Below are 27586 nucleotides of genomic sequence, written 5' to 3' on the forward strand. Positions count from 1 at the left end.
TTCACTTTCTGACTATTTTATTTTTCAGTAAAGTAGAAATAGAGAACACATGATGATGAACTTGACTAAACTGATGTGGCTACCTTGAGAGAGAAAATGTAAGGGAAAAAAAAGCCCAGATGGCATTCTCTCAATGCACATAAATTATAACAGTTTTTTTCTGAAAAATAAATACACACAAAAACATAACATATTACACACAAGGCACCGGTCACACAGTTAGGACAGAACTTGCACTATTATATCAGAACTGTCACTTCAATGCAACACATAGTTTTCTGAAAAACAAATACACACAAACACATAACATATATTACACACAAGGCACCGGTCAGACAGTTACAACAAAACTTGCACAATTATATCACAAGTACCACTTCAAACTGCAACACATTACAAACAAGGCACTGCATGATCACACATTTAGGGCAAAGCTAACACGGCTATATAACAAATAACATTTAAAGAAATTTCCTATTAAAACAACAAACATTTAGAGTGCGGAACACCAGCCTTATTTCAGTGCACTACATTTGGTTTTAAAGCTGCTAATCTTTTTTTCACCTCTTAAAAAAAAGAAATATCGGAAAACAGCTAGTCTAGCTGAGGGGGCAGATGCTTCGCATCTCTCCCCATTAGGATGTAAACTCATTAAACTGAAGGTTGTACACACCAACCGCACCATGCAAGTAATTTAAGACGTAAAGTCTGTCCTTGTCAGACACATGAATCCCTGAAGGTCTGATGATCCCCGAGGCCATCTTCACCACTGTGATGAACTTTCCATTGGCATCAAATGCCTGAAAGCAAACGAGAAAAATAAAACGAAACAGTAAGACCACTGAACGTTTCCCTTTATACACTTTGTTCAATTTTCGTTACAGACCCTCCAGCATCTAGCCGATTGCTCCTAAAAAAGATTTTTGTTAGGTTCTTTAAATAATGCCGTTAGCAGTTCCAGGTAGCATTGTTTTCAGCCATCCTTATAAAAGTTGAGAACAGTGCTAGCTTTACCTGCTAAAGGCATTTGAAGCAAATAAACCATTATTCAAGACATTGTTTACAACTGTTCTTTTCTAGGAGCAGGCTGAAAACAATGCCAACTACAACTAAATAACTCAAATCAGAAAATTCAGGTAACCATCAGCCCATGGCCCCATTGGCATTGCTAAGGGTGCCTGAGCAGTCACATTTTCTAACTGAACACAAATATTAGAAAAATGCAGGTTTCAAATATAAAATCCCTTAAATACCACATTCCTTTTCCTGCTTCTAATAGCATAAAAGGCAACATGGTGGCGCACAGTGGTAAAAAAAAAAGAAATATAAATTTAACTGCATCCTGATGGACTATGCAGCATCTGTTTGGACATTTTGTATATTAAGAAAACTCATAAGTGCAGATTTTGGCTGGCTAACAACTAGTGCTTTACCATCTAGTGGATCCTACAAGGGGAGTTCATAAAGTTTGTATTATGCTCACCACAAATTTGAACGGGCGTACACAATAAGCATGAAAATAGGCCCATGTCTCTCCAGTTTCTTGTGCAATATAAAAATTTTCTATATACATATATCAAAACATCCCTAGGACAACTAAGCGAATATTGCAGAGCATATACAGGAAAGTTGGTTGAAGCACAAGCAGTGAACACCATCAGCAGTGCCAAACTGGTGTTAGTGTGTGCTGGCAATGTCCCAGCTTATGACTGTTGCGAAATAGTGCTGAAGATTTTAATGAGGTCGAACAAGCCACGACAACAAAAATGATGCGGCCGACCATAGTTTGATGGTCAACTGCAAATTTATGCACCAGTTGAGGCCCCAGTACTTCTTGACCAACAGGCAACTGCTGAATGAATAATGTTGCCGGTTAACATGACAGCGGGCTCAGATTGATCTCCCACCCAATCTTAATCTCTGTGTTCTTTCATGGCAACACATAATAAAAGAATGACCTACCCTTCCCCTACTAGAAAATGGGGGTAAGTGAAGCTTGTCTTGCATGCACCTGACCTTTGTCACAGTTAAGTAACCCACAGATAACAGTGCCGCATTGCCTTGGCCTCTCACTCCCTCAGCGCAAGATCTTCTTCTCGTAGCTGTCCAATTGCCTGGGCTCGGGTGGGTCTGAAGGCGCGCTTACAGTCCGACATTATCGGCACGTGGGTGAGCGTTGCTCGTCATCGGGCAAGTCGAAGTGCATTGACTATGCCTGGTTACGTTGGCTGTGCCAGTATGTCGAACTATTGGTCGAACTATAGGTGCCGCTGTTCTTGCCAACGTGATGTAACGTGTACGCGCTCTCATGCTATGTCAGACTATACTTAGTTATGTTTGCCCTTGAAGGGACCCTGAAACGATTTTGGCGATTTTCTACAAACGTACTGAGTCGTTAGAGTAGGTTCTTCTGATCATTAATTGATGCATCTAAGTGCTCTGCGTAAAGCGTGCAATTTATTATAAGGTTTTAAAAATACCCATCGCTGCCGATCGCAGCGCACTGCTCGGAGGAATTTTAAGCCGCCCCTACCCATATGATGCAAATAACCCATATTACGTCACATGGGCGAGCTATCTGATTGGCTGACCAGGGCGCGTGGTCGATAATTTTTCCAACTTTATGGTGAACAAATGATGCTCGTAATAGTTGGAATGTTAGTTACTTTGTTTTTGTAAAAAGAAAATAACTTAAAGAGAATACACAAGAATAGTTTTTTAGTACACTTCAGCACTTCCGGCACACAGCAAGTGTCGTCTGCTTGTGTTACAACGTACTACATTTTGACGAGAGCTCCGCGGTCAGAGTCGGTCTCAGTCTTTTCGCGAGCACTATGATTCGACTTTGTTGCCTTGTGGACTGCAAACCTAGCGACCTGCAAACCGCGAGTCCAGTATTAGGGCAAACGCAAGCGCAAGGGGACAGGGTCTGGCCGCTTGACTGTGCCGGGATGAGCCACGAGATCAGCAGAAGGGCAAATGTGAACGGTCTGCACGGTGCAGCCACCTGGTGGCACAGAGCTCAACCATACACAGTAGCAGCAACGAAGTGTATTCTTTGCTGCTGGTGTGTATTTTTCGCAGGAGTGTAATCATCAACACGTTGATTTATAAATGTTTAAAATGATTTACACTTGGTTAGAGCAATTTTAGCGCTTTGTTTGACTGGTTAAGCGCTGCGCCAGCAAGTGTCTGAACCGTGCAGACCGATCAGGCTGCTCACGTACGTCTACGCTAAAGTTCCTTCATCAGCTTGAGTTTATGCCTCCAGTCATTTGCCGAAATGACCAGCTTGCCTGTTTTTAACGGAGTACCGGACACGTTCGGCGCTACGACAGAATGCTCGCAACGCACGCTGCTTCGATAGCTCTCGGTCGACGGCCAAGCGGCTAGCGGAGAGGTCTCGCGCGGGAGGGGGCGTGCTCCTAAACAACCGGAAGTGAGCGATGTGACGTCGCATCGTGACGCTGAACCAGTGAAGGCGGAGCTTAGCGCCGCTCGCTCGGCAAGCGAGTTGAGGAGGAAAAGCATAGCTAGGGAGGAGGGTAACTTCTAATCGCTTGCAGCTCCATTAATACGTAACGCTTCACTTAAATTGTGGTGCGAATGTTCTACTTAAGCTGTACCCTACGCGCCTACAAAATTTGTCCGAACCGTTTCAGGGGCCCTTTAAAGGATAGATCGGTGCGCCGACAGCGAGCCCTTCCATGAACGATTTCTCGCTGCCGCTCTTCGTAGGCTGCCCATTTCTCGGGGGAACGCATAATGCATGGCCCTCCCATTTGTTTTCCCAAGACTGAACTGAATGGAAAAGAAGCTGGCACAGTGCTCATGAAATTCTTTGGAGCCCCTTCCCTCCACAGTGGAAGCGAACCGGCTCTGATTGGTTGCACGTGTGGCGTGAGCATGCACCTATCTATGCAGCTGGAATCCTTGCTAATGACTCGCACTCTGGCGCCAACGCAGCTTTCAACTCGTCACTTTCCTGCAGCTGCTCTGCTCTGGGAGCAACAGGCTGTTTTTGTTTGTTTTTTTTTTTTGCGTGACCACGACAATATTACTTGTGAGCCAAGGCAAGCTTCACTTTAAAAAAATTTATGAATGCCCCTCATGACGGAACCCTAAGAAGACTAATTTGAGCTGTATTCGTTTAAACTACCCTTCAGCAATGCCATAGAAAAGCTACTGTCACCATGAGCAGAAGCTCAGAAAGCCAGAAAAGGGGATAAAACGAAAGACAGGCGGCATCCACGCAGTGACCTTTCTGCACCAGCTCGCAGTGAGGTTATGGATTTTGACGCCATCTGCTAGGGCATATTTGTGTTGCTTTTTTTATCGGGTAGGATGGACAACATCGCTGCAGCACAGCTCCGCACAGACTGAACTTTCAAAAACTTTTGCTGAGTCATAACAGCCCATATATATGAAGAGGCTACTTCATGATCAGTGACCGTCGACTGATACATGTCAGGAGAGCTTCAGCACAAAATGGGGAAAACAAAAAGAATGCAATGATGAGCTTTATTTCCTCTTTTATAACAAACCTCCTAAACACTAAACTAACAGAAATAGATAGCTAAAAGAATGCTTCTTCAAGGTGAACTGAATGAGTGCTTCTCTTCAGTGTCCCTTTAGCATGTGTGAGGATGCCTACACAGTTGAATATCATTATATCAAAGTTGGATCTGACACGAAAATATATTCCTTATTACGACATTCGTTATAACTGCATATTCACTACACAATGCGGATACTGACGAGAAATATTTTATATTTACTTTGTTATATCCATGTTTATTATATCGAGGTTTGACTGTACTTTGCATCACAAACTCTGTCTAGTGCAGCAAAGGCTTGGGCTCATTTCAGCCAATCAGTAGCAAGAGCTGGCCGCATTTTCTAGAAAGCAGGGCCACTGCATATGTCCCTGACCCTTCTGTTGCCTCAAGGGCAATCGAAGTATGCAATAAATGAACAGACCATATCTGTAAGGATGGGTCATTAGCATAAGTGAGGAAGGGGGCAGCAGGAGCACAAAGAGAAAAAATTATGGCAGAACCCATGTCATGATGAATGTCAATGTTAATGCAATTAGCATTCAAGCATTGCAGTAACACACCGTACTGCTGAATTCTTCACTTCTGTGTAGCTGAATTTTTCAATTTTCTGTTACCAACATCATCTTCACTTCTGTGTAACTCAACACTCCTCACTCAATGCACACTCTTCTCTAGTCCCATTCTGTTCACTTCACTTCTTTCTCCACACTTGATGCCACCTTTACTACTTTTGTGAAGCTGAATTCTTCAATTTTCCGTTGTCGACATCTTCACTTCTTGTCTCTTGTTTATTCGGCGCCCACCTAGTGGCACACACATGCCCAGTTGCATGTGCCCAATGGCCCAATAGCAGTTGAGGCAGACTGAATGAAGGAATGTGCAAGAGCTTGAGGTTTATTATACCTGCATCACATATACATTTTTCATGGTCTTCCAGTCAGTGGTAAAAAAACTCAATAGGGTTCCACAGCTTGCATGCAGTCATCTTCAACAACCACTGAACTCAACAACCATTTAGTGAACAGGGTAGTTTACGCAAGAGGCTGCCGAGATGTCAAGGCCCTTAATAAATTAACTTTATAAATAAGGTATAAGGTCTTGTTCTTGTCATTCACTGTATATTCGGCGGGGGCAAAATGCAAAAACGCCAGTGTACCATGCATTAGGTGCATGTTTGAGAACTTTAGGTGATAAAGAATTAATTCAGAGTCCCCCACTACAGCATTCCTTATAATCAGATCGTTGTTTTGCGCATGACACACCGGAATTTAGTTATTTAATTCTTTGCATACCAAAGTCTTGACTCAGACCGCTTCGATGCTTCCGGGTAGGATATGAGGGCCTATTGGCTATCTGCCTGCACATAACGTTCACACACTACTGCGTGATGCCTGTGGTTGAAAATCGACATGTCACATCTGCTACCGTGGCCATTAGTGGCGCATGGTGCTGGCTAACACTCCCAGGACCAGTGCTAGTACACATACATAAATACCCCAAAAAAGTGAATAAGGGGGTAGCTGATCCCCGTAGCTCAAGTGGTAGAGCATCATGCACATAATGCAGAAGGCGTGGGTTTGGATCCCACTGGCAGCAAATTATGTTTTTGTCCACTTTCATTTCCTTTTTTTGTTCCAATTTCTAATTTCAATTAAAAATTGGTTAATTTCCCCTAATATACTTCCATCCCTTTATTGTCTATTGGCTTCACATGGTTGATAATAACGAAATTCAGGGCCCTCGGTTCTCCTTGTCATTAAATGAAATGCTAGGCTGGTCACCTAGCTACTCTAGCACAACAACAATTTATGTTCAGTGGCTCAATTATTTTCGCACCTTCACAACTGGCATGAGTGACACAAGGTAGCGATGCGGGCCCCTGCAAATTTCTTCCCACCACTACTGCCAATCATAAACATGACCATGGGAGAAAATAAAGTCTTAATATGCATTCCTAGCTACTTTAATAATTTGGTTTGCAACAAAATAATGTAAAAATGTAATACAGCTAACAGAAGATGAGGGTTAATCTTGCTGAGGAGATTTTGGTGGCCTAATTAAAGAGCAGTACGCTTGTGGAAACAAATATGAAAAAAGATAAACATACGCACTCATGATTGTCTTTGTGTTAGTGCCTGCACCCACAAGTGTGCTGCCTTTACTCCAACATTCATATTTTCTGCACCACCCTTAATATGGGAATGTGGTTCATAATACATCATAAGCTAAACGGCACCTCTTAGCATCAGCAATTCCATTGGATAAAAGTATGACTTCAATATGTTGCAAGTGGTTCAAGCTGCAAATTACTTTTGAAAAGATCAACGTACAGAATATGCTGTAAAAGCACACTGCAAAGCGACGGCATTTTCAGTCATACGGAACATGCATGAACATGGCTGTTCACTCTCCACCTCAGAAAAATTTAGTAAAATGCATTCAATCGTTCTCGAATCGACACAGCTTTGTCTGTAGAGTAAGCAGTATTTCATCAGGCAAAGACAGAAATAGCTCACTTGCAACTCTGAACGAAAAGAAAGGAAACCGAGGGACCGATTTTTATTAGTTATATCATGCGAAGCCAACAAACAAATACACCACAGACAGCATAGGGGAAATTACATGTACGTTAATTGAATTAAAGAAATGATTAATTAATAAAAATGAAAGTGGATGGAAAAACAATTGGCTGCAGGTGGGGTATGAACGCATGTCTTTGCAATACTCGTGCGATGCTCTTGCCAAGCGCCTCACCTCCGCCGTCAAGGCCGTGAGGTGTGGCGCTGGCTCACACTTTTAGGTTTAGTTCTAGTCGATAAACACATACTACACCCCAGAAAGTGGATGGGAAAACGGTACCGCAGTATCTCAATTGGTAAGAGCATTGCACCACTAATGTGAAGAAGTGGGTTCGTGCCCCACCTGCGGGCAGTTTTTTTTCCTCCACTTTCACTTCCATTATTAAATTTTTTTTTTAAATTCAATTAAGAAGTACATGTAATTTCCCCTATGCTGTCCTTCATGTCTTTGCTGACTTTTTATGATATGACATGTGGTAACAGTATTTTATTGATTTTTCATGTTAAGTGTTTTCTTTTTTTTTTCAGTTATAATGGAGCTGCAAGAGCACAACGCTAACAAAAAATTGGAACTCTATTCTAAAAAGAAAGGCCCACAGAATCTCAGCACCATCAGGAGATCTGGTGGCTTGAACAATTTTGGAGTCACAAATTTCAATTTGGAACAGTACACTCTAAATCTGGAGCAGCTCAATGAAGTAAGCAATTGCAACTTCAGTGAAAGACGGGCAAAGGGTAGAGGTTTAGAGGGCAGATCTTAGGTGTCCGTTCCTGCGGAGAGCATCGGCATCCTAGCTCGTAACCGAGTGAATAAGCACAGCGATAGACACTAAAAGCAAACATGGAGATGAAAGATGGGGACAGCGAAGAGAGTGCAAGGAGGAAAATGCAGGACAAGGGTGCGGCGGGACTATGAGGTGCAAAGCGGAGGAGGAGGGTATCATGAAAGCATGAGAAGTGTAGTGCCACCATGCACGACAGGTTTTGCAGCGACGATGGCTACGAGATGGCGCCAGAATAGCGGCGCGTCTGCCTGCGGTAGCTGCTGTGAATCGCACCCACACATCACAATTAGCGAGGTAGTTGTGGCACACTTTGCTCCGTTTGCAATGTGCTGCATGAGACAGATTGTCTGCACCAGTCAATACATCGTGAAATGAAAACAGATATACGGCTGCAGTTAAATTTCGCATTAGGGAGTATCGTAATCATCAGTGATCTTTTTGCAGGGTAAACAGTGCTTTTAAGAATGGCCTTACATTTGTTATCGAACTAAATTCTGAGAGTGCAAAAGAATGCCGTTTTCAACTTTCGTGTGTCTACCATATACAGCAAATTCCTGATAATTACATCTCCCATAATTCAAACTAATGGGTAACTTGAACAGCATTTTGAGCCCCGTCGTGCCGGCAGACATTTAGCCCTTTAAGGGCCAGAGATGTAAATATATCAACCTGCGAACAAGTCCCGAATAGTCGATGCCATTAATTTACTAAACTGTCTGTATGTTTGAGAACATAGCAATATTTAGGCTATCTGTTGCCCAGCTTGTGCTGCCATGCTGTATGGAGAACTTTTCTTCGTGACCCGTCTCCCCTCGTCCCCATTGCTCCATTTTAAATCTACGGTTTGTTTACACCGGAGCATTGACAACCACTTGTGCATATGTGCATGCGCAGGCATGCAGCGGTTAATTTTGGTTTCGTTTCGCAGGATGTTGCTGGTTTGTAGCACTCGCAAAAACTGATCTCTATCTGGTTTTTAATCTCTCAAAAGGTCACCACTAGATTCTCGTTCGTTTTAATTTGCTCACAGGGGTGCAGTTAAATCTGTTCAGAAGTGGGCACTGGTATTACAAATGATGTCATCGTATAAAAACAATGCTGCCATGTCTGCATTTCCTGACTCACAAAACTGATTGCTCCTCATTGGTTACGGGATGAATGATTACTGCAAGTTTCTGACTCATTGTTTTTATGAAGGGCACGCTACAATCAAGTTTTCTTCCATATGCTCACATACATGGTTCAATAATACTCTGGACGAGCACACCACCAGTTGCTCTTGTACAAGTCAGTTGAGCAGCGATTCCTCTGATGTGGATCACAGCCCAAGTGCAGAATCGGAATAGATGTATTCCAGTGTATCTACTTTTTTGTTCTTATTATAAGTATTGTGAGACTAGGTTTAGGCAGCCAGTCTTTTTATTCTCTTGAGTGAGAGCCTCACCACCAGGCACCAAAACGGTGATGATGAGTATGTATGTACAAGTGAGAATACAAAGCGTATGAATAATGCTCACACTAATTTTCCCGCACGCAAGCGGCCAGCCAGGCCGTGACTTAGCCAGGAGGGAAACGTCGAACGAATCGTTTGAGGCGCAAAACGTGAACGATCTCCGACCCATGATAATGATGGTCCGAAGAAACGTCTACGGGAGTAATGCGACAGTTCACGGGGGATGTTTGTTCAATAATAATGTAGGGTCCAAGGAAGCGGGATTCAAACTTCTCACACAAACCAGGCGTATGAGTGGGCGTCCAAAGGAGCACTTCCTCTCCAGGACGAAAGGAGACGTCGTGACGAGAAATGTCATAACGTTACTTGCGATCTAGCTGACTGACTTCTGTGTTGAAGCGAGCACGTTGACGGCATTCCTCAAGTCTCGAGACGAACTGTTCGGGTATACTGGCCGAGGTGTTAGTTGGAGCATTGAAGAAAGCGGCGTTGATGGTGAATGTTGGTGAATGGCTGTAAACTAGGTATAAAGGTGAGTACCCCGTAGTTCGTTGGATAGCGGTGTTGTGAGCAAAGGTCACAAAAGGTAAAAGCTTGTCCCAGTTGTCGTGGTTTGGCCCAATATACATTAATATCATATTTATTGGTGTGTGATGAAATCACTCTGTTAAGCCACTTGTTTGAGGGTGATATGCCCTCAAACGGTCGTCCCTTGACTTGACCGGTCAAACTGTCAAGGGTCGTCTTATGAATTGTGCCACAAGCTCCGAGTACTTCTGCAATTATTGTTGACATGAAAGTCTTACCGTGGTCGCTTAACAATACACGAGGTGCACCATGACGCAGCACAATGGCATCCAGAAAGAAGTTGGCAACGTTGGAGGCCGAACTAAAGCTTAGCGGAGCAGTCTCTGCGTAACGTGTGAGCTGCTGAACAGCTGTCACGATCCATCAATGACCTGCTAATGGCAACAATGGCCCAACAATGGCAAATGGTGTCTCGGGACATGTGATGGGCTGTAAAAGCCCAACAGGAGGTGAAGTCGGTCGTTTCCGCCGTTGACACTGGACGCAAGAAGCAACGTACTTGGCCCCAAAGGCAGACATGCCTGGCAAAAAAAAGAAGAAGAAAAAAAACAGAGAGAGAGAGAGAGAGAGAGAGAGAGGCTCCCAACACGGTGGTATGTTTTGTGGAAACCGAAATGGCCAGCAGATGGGTTGTCATGAAAGGCTTCAAGGACTTGTGTGCGCATTGAACGTAGAAGAACAGGTACCCAGTGGTGTCCGTCCGAGTTGTAAATGTAGCGGTGCAGCACATCGTTGTCAAGCTTAAATAGTTGCAGTTGACGTAATCTGGCATTTGGTGCAGAAGTAGTTACACACAGGCGTTGGATAATGCTGTTGCAGTAGGCGTCAGAACGTTGACACAAGGCGAGCCGAGTGACGCGATTGGAAGATAATGTGTCAGTAACCGCTAGAGGTAATAATGGGAATGGCGACTTAGTCTCATCATCAAATGGCGAGCAATGGAGCGATGTAGTCGAAGATAATAGTGGCAGCAGGCAGCGAGAGAGAGTGTCGGCATCTCGATGCTTTTTCCCAGACTTGTACACGTCAAAATCGTACTCTTGTAAGTGGACCACCCAGCGACTAAGGTGTCCAGACAAATTTTTGATTGACGACAACCAGCATAAGGCGTGGTGGTCGGTTATGACTGTGAAGTGGCGTTCCTAAACATATGTTCGAAATTTTTGTATCGCCCAAACTACTGCGAGACATTCCTGCTCTGCGATCGAGTAGTTCTTTTCGGCAGTTAATGCACGGCTGGCATAGGCAACAACTCTCTCTCTCGTGAGGTGGTATCACGCTGTAGAAGGACAGCACCAATCCCATGGTCACTAGCGTAAGTGTGCCAACAAGTTGGTGCGTTCTCATCGAAGTGACAGAGGACAGGGTCGGTGATTAAAGCTTGCTTGAGGGCTTGAAAAGAAAGTTCACAGTTATCTGTCCAAGGGAAAGCAATGCCCGACGTGGGCAACTTGTGCGGCGGCAATGCCACGGCAGCAAAATGATTGATGAAGCGGCGGAAGTAGGATGCCAGGCCCAAGAAACTTCTTGTTTTTGATTTTCAGGGCGAGGAAAGCGAAGCACGGCAGCAACCTTATCGGGATCTGGTCAAACCCATATTTGCTGATAAGGTGGCCCAACACTTTGATGTTCCTTCTGGCAAAATGGCATTTCTCTGTGCTGGGTTGGAGTCCAGCGTTGGAAGTGCATGTGAAAACTTCGTCCAAACGCTCAAGGTGCTGACGAAAAGTTGTAGAAAAAATAACGATGTCATCTAAAAAGCACTGAGAGGTCTGCCACTTAAGGCCACGTAAAACTGTGTCGATCATGCGTTTGAATGTTGCAGGAGCATTGCATAAACCGAAGGGCATGACGCTGAACTCGTAAAGTCCGTCTGGTGTTGCAAAGGCTGTCTTGTCCTTGTTCACTTCGTGCATGGGGATTTGCCAGTACCCGGATCGGAGGTCTAGACTAGAGAAATATTCTGCACCCTGGAAGGAGTCAAGGGCATCGTCGATTCTTGGCATCGGATATAATACGTCTTTGCACGTGACCTTATTAAGGGCTCGATAATCGATGCAAAATCATACAGAGCTATCTTTCTTGCAAACCAGCACAACAGGAGATGACCCAAGAACTGGATGGTGGCCGAATGATGCCTCTTTTGAGCAATTCATCAACGTTATCCGCAATGATTTTCCGTTCTGCGGAAGACATGCGATACGGGCAGCAGCGTACAATCGAACTGCCTTCGGTTTCGATGCGATGTACTGTGACAGAAGTGCGCCCCAGAAGCTTGGAGTGAACGTCAAATAAGGCGCTGTGCTTTTGCACGAGTGCCAAAAGGTCTTCTTTCTGCGCAGCAGTCAGATCTAGAGTTCGTGCAGCCGTTCAAGCAGCGGCAGCAGTATGACAATCAGTTGTGGTAGACATAGGTGGTGATTCGGTGTTAAGCGGTACCAGCGAAAGAGATTCGGTGTCAGTAAAGCAAGTCACAGTAGTGCCCTGGGACAGCACAACTGGTGAAGAAGTAGGGTTACGAACAGCGACGAACGCTCTATCGTCCTGAAACCGCGTCAGGCTAGGAGTAAGGCTAAACCCACCAGAAATGCAGTGACTGCTCGGCGCAAGGAACACATCACCATTAAGAATAGTGACAGAAGTCAGTGTGAGACTATGCTCATTGCCCGCGGGAATGAAAGTCAGTAAACGTGACGAAACGTAGGCTATGAGCATTGACAGCGGAAGAAGATTCAGTGCCTGTCATATGAATAGTTCGCTGACGGCAAGAGATGGAAGCTAAGGCGAAGGACAGGAAGTCCCACCCCAAAATCATCATGTAGGTACACGAAGACAGCAGGATGAACTGAATGTGGTGAAGGATGCCATCAATGAAAACACGCATAGTGCAAACACCAGAGGCCTGAACAAGAACTGCATTAGTGCAACGAAAGGGAGGGCCATTATATGGTGCCTTCACTTTTCGCAATCGAACACACAACTCAGTACTAATAACGGAAAGCGATGCACCTGTGATAACCAAGGCTTCAATTTGGACACCTTCAACACACACCAAAAGTACATTTGACGGGCGCTCTGGAGGAGTTTCACGTTGTCCAAAGGATGCAGCTTTCCCTCCTTAAGCTGCACCATTTAATTTTCCGGGCGGTGATCGGAGGACGAAGTAGCCGGTCGGAGAGGTGAAGAGGAGCGCTGCATCGGTGATGGAGGGTGACGACGCGGGAAACGCAACGAACCGGCAGTGTTGAGGTCCTGTGGAGATGGGGAACGTCGTGGATAATAATCGTAGTAAGAACGCCGACGTTGTGGTACAGGGTCAGAAAACTCATCCCTTTCAAACCCGTCATAACAACGTCTTTCATCTTGCTGACGGCGTCGGCAAAACCTTGAAATGTGGGCACGGATGATGCAGTAGTAACAAACCGGTCGAGGTGGGCTCCATGCGTTGTAAGACGGAACAGGTGGTGGTCTTGTAATGATAGGACTCAGGGACATGGGCAGTGCAGGTGCCTGTTGTGGTGGCTGCTGGGAGGGTGGCACTATAGGGGCAACCTGAGCGTAAGTTGGCGTAGGAATAGGATGCGGGCTCGGGACTTGCGGCAGGTCATGGCAGCTATCTCTTCCCTCACAATATGGCTTAGGCCGCCACCAGGAGGCGTCAGATGAACCTCAGGAGGGTTTGACGAAGCTTGGGCATGCAATTCCTTACGAATGATGGAGCGAATCAAGGCACGTAGCTCGCTGTCGTTGGACGCCTTGAAATCAGATGTGCCAGGGTGTAAGCAGAGCACATGAAGCTCACTGAGACGCTGACACATACTGATCATGTATGCAATGGTAGTGGGACTCAGCACTGCAAGAGCATTGAACGCCACAGTCCCAATACCCTTGAGCAGGTGGCGTACACGGTCACTCTCTGCCATCGAGGTGTTCACGCAGCGGCAGAGGGCGAGGACATCCTCTATGTACGAAGTGTAAGACTCACCTGAGTGCTGAACACACTCAGGAAGCTTCTTCCTGGCGATATCGGAGCGGACAGAAGAGTTCGCCAAAATCTGGCGTAGATGGTGTTTAAAGGTGCTCCAGTTAGCGAAATTGAGCTCATGATTGTAAAACCAAGTTTTCGCGATGCCGGTTAGGTAGAAGGCGACGTGAGCAAGTTTTGCGGATTCGTTCCAGCAGTTAAAGTCACTCACGCGCTCGTATAGCTCCAACCAGCCTTCAACGTCGTCACCTGGAAGCCCCGCAAACATCGGGGGATCTTTCTGAGGGGTGGTGACTGCCAAGAAGGAGTTCTCGCAGGAGCAGGCAAGATGAATGCCGTGGTATTGGTCTGCTGGTCTTGCAACATGGTTGAGTGCAGTTGGTAGAGGCGGCGACTCGAGCGGAGCTCCGGGGATGTAGCGTAGGTGAAGCTGGAGAGAGACCAGGAGCGAGAGGGCGAAGGCACCGGACAGCACACTCCACCACTTGCGAGATGAGGTTTAGGCAGTCTCTTCTTTATTCTCTCAAGTGAGAGCCGCAGCATCAGGCCCCACAACGATGATGAGTATGTACAGGTGAGAATATGAAGCGTTTTAATAATGCTAACAGTATTTACGCAAACCCATCTGTATTCATGAATAAACAATGAATGTTTACCTATACAAAATATGATTTGTCACTTTATGGTCACTAAAAAAATTACAGTAGACTTTTTTCAAAGTCCCTCTGAAGATTTTAAATCTGAAATAAAGAAGAACCCTGGGCGATCACATTCGTCCAAAAATATTTGCTCTCAATGGGTTAAGTAAAGAAATACTATTAGTATTCGAACACAAGGGAGGGAAGTGGTTATGTCAAGTGAAATTCCCATTTTCATCCCACCAGTCATTGTGTTTGATGACCGAAGACAAACTGAAATTATAGTTGGAATGCTACAGCATACACAGTTTCGTTCCTTAAAATTTTTTTTCATACCAATGCCCAGGCTCTTTGGTGCAGCTCTAGCGTATTCTGCGTATCGTGTATCGGCAGGGTCCACTTGAAGATCGTAAGACAGCAAACCTGCACTTTTGTTCATGTTTGGTTAGATGGTTGCTTCACATGCTGCAGGCATTCTTCTGATAGTTTGAACAATGACTTGTCAAAGAATGCTCTGTAAACTAATGTGTTTCTGACCATTATTAATTATTTTGCAAAATGAAAAGCATGCTATTCCCCCATGGAAGCAGTTAGGGTATTCACACTCTGACCTTCATGCATCGTCATTTATGCGGTGAATGACTGGGCATGCTTGGAAGCTGTAGTGAATCCACTTATTGGCATTTCCAATGCATGCGTTACTAACCACAGCAAAATAGGTCATTTGTGGTACTTTTATCAATGCAATCAGGTTTGCAGTGCAAATACTTTACGCTTATCACTCGACTGGCACAAACATGTACACTCGCCCACAAGATATTGCGGGGCGCGCAAGCGTGTGGTGAAATGACCCTCCTCCCCTTCTAGCGGCGCACATCTGGTGTCGAGACCAACGCCTGCGCGCATGCGCAACCCTCCATGACTGCAAGCGTGTATGTTTCTGCATTTCCTCCTTGCACGCCGGCGATATCCTAATGTAGCTGCGATCTGCCCCTCTTGCGCTATGTGCTGTGGCGGCTTCGACGGGTAAAACTATGTGAAGCGCGAGCTTGCGCGCGCTGCTGTGGCCGCGTTTTTTCGAGTCACGAGCGCTGATGCATAAGGCACAGTGGCAAACGCAACAAGTCATTTTTTTTTTCTGCGCTGCACCTTCTCGTGGCCAATCTTCTTGTTTGTTTTTGTTGTTGTATGTTGTATGTTGAAATAAACTTGATTTGATTTGATTTTTATGAACGGGGCATTCTCGAGCAGAAGAGCGTGGCAGAAAATGCGCTCAATAGAAGGGGACAGGCAAGACGAAAATGAACTCTTGATTCCCGTCGTATGAGCCAAGTTTTGCCCATTGAAGCCGCCACAGCACTAATCGCAAGAGGGACACCTCGTGGCTACTTTCGGAAATCGCCGGCGAGCAAGGAGGAAGCGTGGAAACATGCAAGCTTGCAGTCTCGGAGGGACGTGCATGTGAGCAGGCGTCGGTCTCGACATTAAGGGTGCGCTGCTAGAGGGAGAAGAGGGCTGTTTCGCCACGTGCTCGCGTACCTCGTAATATTTTGTGGGCGAATGTACATGCACTTCTTTCCGTTTTCGTTTCCACATTCACGGCTTAATGAGATAGACATCACAACCACTGCAAGGCGAAAAAATTTGCGGTGAGGCCTCTCTCCCTGGTTGTACATTGAAAGTTCAGACCTTGCTTTTTCAGGCTTAACATGCGGCTATGCATCTCTCTGAGCACCAAGCTAAACACCACTAGTAGTTCAACTATAATTTTAAGTGGCTGACTCATTGGAAATGCACAATAAAAGCTCGCAATACGTCCCAATTTTTACGACAAATAGGTGCCATGGGCAACATCGTTTTCACATTATCAGAGCATGCATACATGAATGATTTTACCACCTTTAGAATTAGCCTAGTGTGGAGCGTTTGGGAGTACACAAGGTAAAGTGCTTACGCTCACTACAGGCCTGTGCGGCAAGTGAATTTCTTGGACAAACATTAAAGATTCAAATTAAATGATGGGGTTTTACGTGCCAAAACCCCGATCTGATTATGAGGCATGCCGTAGAGGGGGGGGGGCTCTGGATTAATTCTCACCACCTGAGGATCTTTAACGTGGCTCCAATGCACGGGTCACAGGCATTTTTGCATTTCAGCCATATCAACATGCGGATGCTGTGGTCAGGATTTGATCCCGCGACCTCGCGCTTAGCAGCCTAACACCATAGCCGCCTTGCCACCATGGCGGGTATTTGGCAAACCTTGTTGCTTTTTAAGCTGGTAAGTATTAAAAGCGTACTATTAAAACAAAAAGAGCAACATCAACTTTATCTACAAATTGCTCTTTGTCCGAGCCGCTGGCACTAGTACAGTAAAACCTCGTAAACTGTACCCGCTTAAACAGTAGTTTCGTTTTAAAAGTAGTAAAGTCAAATCCCCGACTCAGCGGCCATTGAAGATATGTAATGTGTTTTGTATCCGCATAAATATCCACGAAAATAGCACTTTTGTCGCCCATAGCAAATAAACACTGCACGTTTTTTTCCCTTTTCATCACACTCTCTCTTCCGTTTTTGACAGGTAAGTGGGCGACCTCATGCTATTTCCGTTAAGCAGTACTGCCGTTTAGTACGTGCTCTTTCCGAGCTCCGGCCAACTACGGTTTAACAAGGTTTCACTGTACCACATTTAACACAGTACTTTGAGGTCGGGAAAGCACAGAGCAGGGGCAGGAATACACTCCAGCATCTTGGAGCAGCTGTCGGAGTTGGCAAAACCTTCTTTTGGAGCATTTACACCTGTGTTTGCAGCAGGCACAAGATTTCCCTACAAGCATGCATACAGCAACAAAATTTTCTTTAGCCTTCTCTTAGTTTACATAATCATTTGCTCATAAAAATTAGGAACATCATCGCACACCATGAAATGTGACTAGCAGCAGCAAACCTACACTGAAAACAATATGCTGCCAGCAACGCTGTATGAAACCCCACAAGTTAATAAACATTAAAGGGACCATTAAAGAGCAACACTAACTCAGTTTAGTTTGATGAAAAAAAAAACTCTGTTTCCTTCAATTTTGCTCCAATAAGTGGATTATCAGAAGAGAAAATGAGGGTCACAGTTCTTTTGTTAAATTTTGCACTGAAAACAATGCGCTGGTACGTCAGTGCGACATCACTAATTTCAAAGTACTTTCTTTGTATTTGGTCCTACGTGGCTCAGTAAAGGTTTTTTAAATTTGACAATTAAGAAGTCGTAGGAGTACATCCTGCTGGGCTAGTTGGTGATGCAAAGCTGTTAGAAAAAGAGCACAAATTAACGCACATTTTAACCAACGACTTAGCTTTCTACATGCTGGCACTTGTCTTCTTAGTCGGTATATATGTTTATTTGCGCTCCTCTTCTAAAAGCTATGCATTAAGAACTAGCCCAACAAGAGGTACTCCTACAACTCACTTCTTCTACAGTGATTTGTGTTCCTCCCTTTCCTTCAACCAACGACTGAGTTTTCAAAATGGTGGCTCTCGTCCTTTTTCCTTCCTCTGTGTACATGGTAATTTGTGCTCCTCCTCCAATAGTATTTTGGCTCTAACAGTATTTGGCTCTTCTACAATACGATTTAGTATAACTTCATGAATAAATGGTTAACTAGGTTCAAGCATTTGAAATCCATGACATCACGGAGAGCTAGTGCAGGAACTTCAAGGTGGCTTTGCCACATATTTTGTTTTTGGTCTGGCTTACCAAACTTCCTCTAACAGTAAGAGGGGCTTTTTTGGTACTGAGATTGCTGGACACGATTGTGGACCTGGAAACATGTCATAGACACTGTGTTCTGGACATAACACATTGTGCGGTAGTTTCCTAACTTTTGCACTGCCAAAATTATGTCATGGCAAAGCAATGGTGCAAGTTATATAAAAAAGACCATTTTGAAGCAGTGTGGAGCAACAAATTTAGGAGAGCAGATTGGAATTGGAACAATTGGAATTAATGACACAGGGAAGTGGGGCAGCACAGGCAGCTGTATGTTACAGTTGACTTCCGTTTGACCCTGATGGAACTGACTGAATTTATTTATTTATTTGGCGGGTCAAATTAAAAAAAAAATACAGGAAAGATGACGGAACATATCGTTGATTCACGTGGCAGTTTTTGCCCGACTAATATACCCCGAATCAAACGTGCGCCTGCTTTCTACGAGTCCAAAGTAGAAATTTAATGTGGAAATGTCATTAAAGCTCCTACACAAAGTGGAAATACTAACATGCAGCTGATTTTCTAACAAGAAAAATGGGTAAGTGTCTAATACGCATTGCACAATGGTGGTCTGTTTCTAAAGTCAGCTTAGTCATGTGGTTCCTTACAGTCAGCTTCGCCGCAATACACATGTGTTATGCAATAAAGTATACAACTACTGCAAAGGCGGTTGTCTGATTGCACCGTGCAGACAATTTTCGACCGAATTTTCTTTTTAAAAAATTATGCGCATTGAAGTAACTTAAATACCGTAATCAGACAGTGTCAGCTATGGTTACTGTCTCAAAATCTTCCTAGGGCAGGTCGAAAATAGCCATTCTTGACAGATTTTCTGACGTGTTCAATACATTCACCGTCCCCTAAGCTCTGCCAAGAGAGACAGTACCACTGAAGGGGTCGCTATTGTCACCATAGGGGTCAGGCGCAATCATGCAGACTGGTCAAGTTCGAATTAAGTGGCAAAGGTCAATACTGAGTTCGAAATAACTAAAGTTTCGCCCATAGAAATGCGCAGCCACCAGCCAGGACCTTTAGTCGGGATCAAATCAACCAAAATATTTATTAACTGGAGTCTAATCAATGGAAGTCGCCTGTACAGCATACACAGCCTTGTGCCTTCAGCTCCCCACATGATAGCATGGGATTGTTTATCAGGGAGTAAAACAGTGGTCTTCTTGTTTACACAATGCTAATTATGCTGGTTAAGCACTAACCTGCACACGGTTGTTCTTGCTGTCTCCAATAAAAATGCAGCGTTCCGTAGCACTCACACCAGATGGCTCGAATATCTGGCCCCGGTCCTTGCCCTTGGTGCCGAAAGTAGACACCAGCACCCCTCTCATATCGGTCTTGTACATGCAGCTCAAACCTGCAGTAGTGCAAAAGGCGCAACTGGGCTGATTTTACTGAAGTACAGCTCTTAATGTATGTACAATATTGCAGACTGAATCATCACAAAAATTTCGTGATACATACGTGCTGTCACGCAAGTTTGAAGGGGGGAAAAAAAAAGAGAAGTGGCAATATGTACATTCCTAAATGTTGTATGTTTTCTAAGGTGCAACTTTGCTACACAGCAATAACACAGCAAATTGGAGCAATATTGTGTGCATTTCGTGTCTTCAGCTGCATGCATGGTACTTTCCTCCCAGGAGTACAATGGTCTGCTGAAAGGCACATAGCATTTCTTACAAAGGAATGCTGGTCGCACAACGTTTACTCCTCCTTACCGTAGAGAAAACTGCCTCTTTTGGGGGGTTACACTACATTCTTTAGCTGAAGAAATAATTGCACTTAAAATTTTATGCAATGCATGAAAAGAAAGCCAAATAAATTCACTTTTCAGGCCTAGAAATTTTACTAATGAGTTCTATATGGTAACAAAAAAAAATTTAATCGCCAAAAATAACACTGTAGAATAAAAATGAACAAAACTTGTAAAGATATGTTTGCACTTAACTAAAAAAGAAAATGCTAAAAACACTTCAAATGTACAATATGTTCCGCTATCTGATAGCCACTATTTGTAAAGAAATCAGAATTTTGCCTTGAACAGTATTCCTGCTACAAAACATCAGCTGGAAACCGTGTACTAGGGGCGTGCCACGTGGCAAAGTAGACAAAGGGGCTTTGCAAGTCGAAGTAAATTTTTTATCTTGAGTTTTGTGGTCATTATAGGACTTTTTGCAACTAAAAATTTGTATCCATTTTCAGCTGGCTGGTGCTTAATGGCTTGAGAGTAGAGACAATTAGAGAAGCCCAAACTTGCGGTGCATAGACAAAAAGCCCAGCATCCTCCAGAACTCGCTGCTTAGCCTGGAGCTCACTGCTGTTCAGGCCATCGAAAAAATCGACTACAGACACAGCAGAATTGCGAGATTTGCAATGTTTCGTAGGTTGCACGATGTTTGCGGAGGTGACCATTTTCTCTTTTGAGCTCCTGTGTTTCTAAAGCCTGTTCAAGAATCGCTGCCACATGGAACAAGAACAAGCTACACAGAAAACGAGACTAACACTACTTTAGGTGTGATAGCACAGTGTGCCCATTAGTGGTGCGGAAGGTCTCAAAAATGGTGCTCAAAACCACTGTTAGCAGACTAATGAAGGCCAAAGGGCACGGTAAGGAAAGAGTTGATGATGACGAAAACATTTTATTGAAAGGAAAAGGGGAGGGGAGTTAGGAGAAGGGTGGTCGGGTTTTTATTCCCGAATTCCATTGGCTAAGGCCGCCGCCCTAGCTCTTTCCACGACGGCTCGCTGGTCCTCGGGGGTTGAGCTGGACAGGGATGCCTCCCATCCTTCCCACAATGGCTGTCATGTAGTTTCTAGGGCACTATTAGCCTGGCAGGCCCATACCATATGGCACAAATCTGCTTTCTGCACGCAGAATTTACACTCGGCCAAAAAGGATTGTGGCTCAATAGCATGTAGCTTGACTGGGTTATTAAATGACATGGTTTGTAATCTTTGTAAAATACAATCTTCCTATTTATCTAATCCCTTGGTCGGGCCCGGGTATTTTCGTCGCGATAAGCGCAAGTGCTGCAATACATCTGCATAAGTTATTAATGGCACTGGGAAGTCAGAGTCTTCGGGGAGGGAGGGGGAGGGACCCCGGGGGAGAAAAGCTCAGGCGGCAGCGTGTGCACACTCATTTCCCTCTACACCCTTGTGACCTGGCACCCAAATCAGCTCTTCACGCGAAGCGAAGACCCCAGTTTGTTTCAGGATCCTGCAAGCTAGCGGTGCACTTTGACTCCGCGTGTAATTTCTATATGCAGTTTGCGAGTCTGTAATGGTGTATTCGGAACTACGATGTGAAGCCGCCATGGCGATCACCACCTCTTCCAATTCTCCAATTTCCCCGTGCCAAACAGAAAGTCCATTGACCGTCTGCCCTTGATGCACCACCGATATTGTGGAGACTCCTCCCATCGGACCCGCAGCATCCACGAAGAAGGCTCTCTCTAATTTAGAATTGATCTGGTCCATCTTCTGTTTTTAGGAAAGGGCAGTGTCGTAAATTTGCCCTCCACTCTTTCGGAATGTCTTGTGTTGTTACCGTATAGTAAGGACAGCTGATATTCAAGTCCTCCAGTACCTTGCGTCCCATTTTCGTTCCTGCCAATCTGGCATATTGACTTAATAGGTGGGCCTCAATTATCTCATTTGATGCTTTGTGCACCCCCAATTGCAACAATCACTCTGCAGATGTTTTGACCGACAGTCCGAGTGCCTTTTTATATGTTCTGAGCATGACATCGAAATGCTTTAATTGCACCTCCTCATCTGAAAGTACGGAGCCATGAACACAATGCTGCTGAGCATAAAGGCTTTGACCAACCGAAGAGCGTCGTTCTCCATCATCCCTCTCGTCTTATTGCTGATACGTGTGATCATTTGCATTACTTGTTCGCGTGATGTACGGAGTTGAGTAATCATTGCTGCGTTGACACCCTTGTTGTTAACCAGTAGTCCCAGGATATGCACTGTCTCCACTTCAGGGATCGCAGGGTCATGCACCCAATTTTGACCGGGGCTTCATCTTCTCGTCTGCGCATAATTAGAAGTGCCAATTTTTCCGGAGAGCAGCACAGTCCACACTCCTCGGCATATTTTTGGACTGTCGAAGCAGCTTCTTGGAGCGCCTCTTGAATCTGCCCCAGACTACCTTTCGTCACCCAGACCGTGATGTCATCTGCATAGAGGGCGTGCCAAATTCCTTCTATGCGATCGAGTTGTTCAGGAAAGAGTTAAAAAGAGAAATGCACAAAGTATTGATGCCGATTATAAGTGATACAACAATTACAGTCGGTGACGATTACTGTGAGTCTAACTGACGTCAGCCATGTTTTGCACTACCCTAAACTGGTAAGCATGGCCTGGAGGGCGCTGTTGACCGGTGTTTCCACAGTGCCACTTGGGCAGCCCATCATGCCCATACCACGCAAGCACGGATATGTGTGCGTGCTACAGCCCTATCATATACTCTGCTTCATAATGTGAACTCATCTTTTTTCAACCAAGAACTAGACAAATTTCTTGACAAGTTTCACTGCCCCACTGTTGCTGCAAAGCATCTTGATAGCGATATTGATTAGCAGGCTGAAAAGCCTGCTGCGTTTGTGCCATGACAAACCGACTTTCCCCTTGATATCAAAAGGAAGGGAGGTGAGAACAAAAAGATTCTGCAAAGGTTCTACAATTTCTTTCTTTGTTTTTATCCTGTCATGCTGCACGTTGTAATCTACAATAAAAAAATGGCTGAGAAGACACACTGCCCAACTTCCACCCAAAATTTACTAGAAACATGCACAATGACGTCATCCTTGACATTCCTCTCAATGTTGCCTTGAAGCCAAGTACAATAGGAAAGCAACAAGAGCTACTGTCATTGTGAAGTTGCTGCGTATCGACCATGTTGTTCGACGTGCATGTGCCTTGCATCATGTGGTGATATCGGCCTATCAATGCGGTCCAAGAAAAAAAATCCTGCACTTGTTGCACCATCTACATGGCAGTTACACAGTTGTCAAGCTGCTTCATGCGATGACAACAGGAAATGCCTTTGCTGTGAAGGCAGGCCTCCAGCTTCCATGATCAGAGGAGAAGTAATGAAATAGTTGCAGAGACTTGTTTCTGTAAGACGAACAGTGCGCACAATACACTGCATTACTTGTGGAAAGAGATCACAGAGAAACCAGTACAGTTTGTTACTGGATTTGAGCTTGTGATTTTCGCCAAGTTGCTCATCACAGTTTTCAGGTTTTGTTGGCATTCACACTGTGTTGTGAGAGATAGTAACTGGATATGTGAGCCCACTTTTAGATATTTCCTACATTCTCTCATTTTCAGGTGGCATATTCCTTAAAGGGGCCAAAATTACCCATCAAGATTGGTGAATAAACATACTCCGCAGACAGCATATGCTGCTGTGAACATTTATGCCAAATCATGCACTCGTGTGCAGTTTGTGGGGTTCAACAGCGGAGTGCAAAGTCCCCTGCCTTCCCCTTGAAATAAGCGGGCAGATTCCCATAGAGCACTGCTATTGGCTAACAGCTGACGCCAATCAGGAATCATGTTTGGATCAGTGAGCTTCTTCCAGCTGTTCCTGTGTATATTTATTGATGCAGTATACTAAGGAGGCTCAAGTAGGGGAAAATCTGCATTTGAAATTTCTACAGCAACTGCGTACTTCCGAAAAAAGCCAACTGTCATCTACTCGAGCACACTCAGCAGTGCCTGCCTGCGTAGGATGGAACTGTGGCCACACTGTTTATCGGTGCCGTAGCCATCGGGTCTCACTAATTTCGATTAGTTTTGAGTACTTAACCATTATGCTTGCCAGCGAGCACTCAGTCCTGGCCAGATGATTTGACAGAAATCGCTTTGTAGTGAGCTATTGATAACGCTTGAAAATGCATAATTTTGATGTGGCTACCAGTGTGTAGGAACGAAACGAAAACGAAAAGTGAAAAAAATATATATGCATTTTTGAATGGAACGAAATGTAAACCAAAACATTACTATTTTGTTTCAGAGTGAAACCAAATATTTCTTATTGGTTTTCGGTTCAAGGGGAAAGTTGGCATTCCGAAACAATTGACTTTAGGCAGCGTCAGCATTAGCGCGTACCTCAGGGGTCCACATAAGAGCATATCTCAGGCAGGGATAGTGTGAGCGATAGCCGGTCAAGCGCTCCACTAACCTAAACCTGCCGCTTGGTGCAATAGCAGATCAGCATCACAGCAAAACATAGAGCTTGCAGGCTGAAGAGCTTATTGTTTGTTTTCTATGGGCAAAACGCTTTGTTACCGAAGTTTTATCGTTCGTTCAAGTCCGTTTTATGAAAGCAGTGGTCTCACATTTCAGCGAGTTTGCGCGATGACGTGCTGCTTCTGAGTTCGTGCTCAGTACCTTTGACTCAAGGCACCGAGCAAGACCTCAGAAGTCATAAATCACTTACTGAGAAAAATAAATACAGATTTTATTGCTACATTGCTTCGAAAATTTTGTCATGTGAACCAAAACTGTTATAAACCATTACGGATTATTTATTTATATTTTTTTTGGTACAGAGTAGAACTGGAACGAAACATTTAGTGGAATAAAACAAACTAGAAAGAAAAGCATTCTGTTCCGATACTCTAGTGGCTACTATCCATCAGTCAAGCTGGTGCAGGACAAAGCTGGTCCGCATGATTTAGCACCGCCAGACTGGAGCACATGAGCATGAGCTCACACTCCAGCCCTGTTGTGCACATAGCAAACATTACACTGTATTGGCACCATAACCACAGTTAGCCACTACAGTTGCATGTAGCTGTGTCTGCTGCGTAGTGTAAATACCATGGCTGCTACAGGGTGCTGCAAAGGTACCGCTCACTGAGCCTGCTGCGGCTCACTGAGGACAACCGCAAGCTCAGGTTGTTCTCTGTGGGTGACATGGCTCCACGCACGTGGCTAGCCAACCTGAGCACCAACATCTGAGCAGAACAGGCCATCTGCTTCTCGAGTTGCACGTGCGTAAAAAATGGCGTGATCAGCTGCGCCACCACCGCACGAAGATGGTTGTCGGGGAAGTGCTTCGAAAAAGTGCCAGGAATGCCGTCACCCATGGAAGCCAATGCTTCCAATTGCCATTCAGGCCAGCTAAGCTGCTGCGAATGCAACTGCCGCAGTCACACTCATTCCCACTGCCGCGCGCCTGACACGGCAGGCTGCAAATTATTTTACCTTGTCCAGAAGCCGTGAACAAAGCTTGTAATCTTGGGAATCCTTTCAACGCGAGCCTGAAGTGCAGCATCCATTGCTTAGCCTAGGTGCGCACTGCCGTCATCCTCACAAGTGAACGCAAACACGTTTCATTCAATCGTCAGAAATTGTGCGACTGCCGTAAGATAGGTGCGAAAGGAAATAAGCTACTCGTGACACTCAATGCAAGAAAACAAAGCTGCACACAGCTATCAAGTACAGTGTAGCACAGAAAAGGGATGAGACACCTGTGAAGACACCATGAACTCAAACATAAGTTGAGGGATAGCCTACAAGCTCTGAGCTTCTGAGGCTTCGTAGGCACTAAAATCAGAAGTACAGTGGCATCTTATGTGAACATCGAAAATCAAATTTGGACTGCACGCCAGAGTGATGTTCAGGAGGCGGAGTGTTGTGGGCACAGCCTCATTCCACCATAGCCTTTGCAGTGCAAGGCCTTGAATAAGAAGCAGGAGAACTATAAAGCAGATCAGTGGCAATCTTTGATTGCCAATAACTCTACTTCTACTGAATACAATGGAGTACTTTCTTCTGCATTTCTGAAATACTGTATTTAAAGATCAAATGCATTTCTAGGTTTCAAACAAAAGTGCTTCAAGGTCATTCTAAGTACACAGGTCTCTCTGGAAACATGGAAAGATATCTAAAAATCATTAAAATATTTAGCAAAAAATAATTTTATCACCAACAATGAAAATGAGTCTTTGCCACATTTTAACCAATGGTTCTAACAAATTCAGGCGCCTCTCAATACATGACTAGAAATAAAATCTGCAAAGTACATCTCCAACTCAAACAAGGTACACTTCTAAATGGTATACAGTAAAGCCTCGTTACAACGAACACCACATTAACAAACTTTTCAAATTAACGAACTTTTCAGAAATCTCCTGCTCACTTCTTATAGCTTCAATGTAAGTTTATTTCAGTACAATGAACTTCAGTATGCCGAACTTTTTAGAATAACGAACGTTATTCAGCTTCCCTGCCTCAGTACTACAGACTAATGTTACAAAATCTGGGGATTCTTAGATTTACATGTATCCTTCACAGCAACCGAAACAATAGGCTCGCAGACAAGGCACAGAGAGCAGATGTCGCGGCGCAATAGGTTTGGAAAACCTGAGATGGCGCCCAGGAAAAAGAGAATGCGGGTATTCAGAGGCAACAACACATCAGGTTTTGCAAGTACATGCTCCGCCCAGAAAAGTGTTGCCTAGCAACGGAGGCTCATCTCTTCCTTCTTTAACTCTTCTATCTGCACATGCCTCTTTCTTTTGTGCTTCTTACTGTGGCCATACTAGCTACACACGTGGTGAAATGTAACCTCCACTTGCGGGGATGCCACGTGGTCACACTTTGCACTTTCCAGATGGTGTCATTTACACGCGCATGCACATTGACTTAGTTAAGGTGTCTGCCTTGAGCGAGACAGTTGCGGTGTCCACTGCGAGGAATGTGGAAAACAAACAAAACCAAGAAACATTGCGCTTCAGAGGCAACATGGAGCTACCTTTTTGTCGGTAGTTTTCTCAGCATCAGCGTATGTTTTACACGTGTCACTCTTATCATACGGTGCTTTGGTGGTGCATGGCGGCCGCATCTATGGAAAATGGCAACATTGCGCGCTGATAGCCAACAGCGACGTTTTCATGTATAGCTCATGTGGTGACAACTTATGAACTGATGTGTTGATTGGCGGATGGTTAATTTTGGGACTTTCACTATAACGATCTTTCAGAATAACAAACAATTTACCATGGTTCCCTGAAGTTATTTATATAGAGATTTCACTGTATTTCAGTTGAACATTCTCCCAGTCTTAGGCTATTTCAGGACAAGCCACGTGATGTCAATATGGTCTTGCTTTGACACAACTCACCCCTCAACACAAATTCGTCTGATCACCCTGAACATCGGTGATGTACAAAGAGAAGATGAGTACACAAGCCCAATAAG

General features: G+C 44.6%; 1 protein-coding gene across 1 annotated transcript in view; it reads right to left on the reverse strand.

The window, feature by feature from the left end:
* The window catches only part of LOC135899579 (uncharacterized), a 50050-nt gene continuing 22464 nt past the window's right edge, over positions 1-27586 (reverse strand). Inside the window, exons 7-8 of the mRNA XM_065428887.2 lie at positions 19564-19718; positions 1-800 (exon numbers count right to left, since the gene is read on the reverse strand). Coding sequence (XP_065284959.1) covers positions 636-800; positions 19564-19718 — 320 coding nt within the window. The 3' untranslated portion in view covers positions 1-635. The remainder of the gene's footprint in view (positions 801-19563; positions 19719-27586) is intronic.

Source organism: Dermacentor albipictus, chromosome 4 (genome assembly GCF_038994185.2).
Source record: "Dermacentor albipictus isolate Rhodes 1998 colony chromosome 4, USDA_Dalb.pri_finalv2, whole genome shotgun sequence".
Taxonomy (NCBI): Eukaryota; Metazoa; Arthropoda; class Arachnida; order Ixodida; family Ixodidae; genus Dermacentor; species Dermacentor albipictus.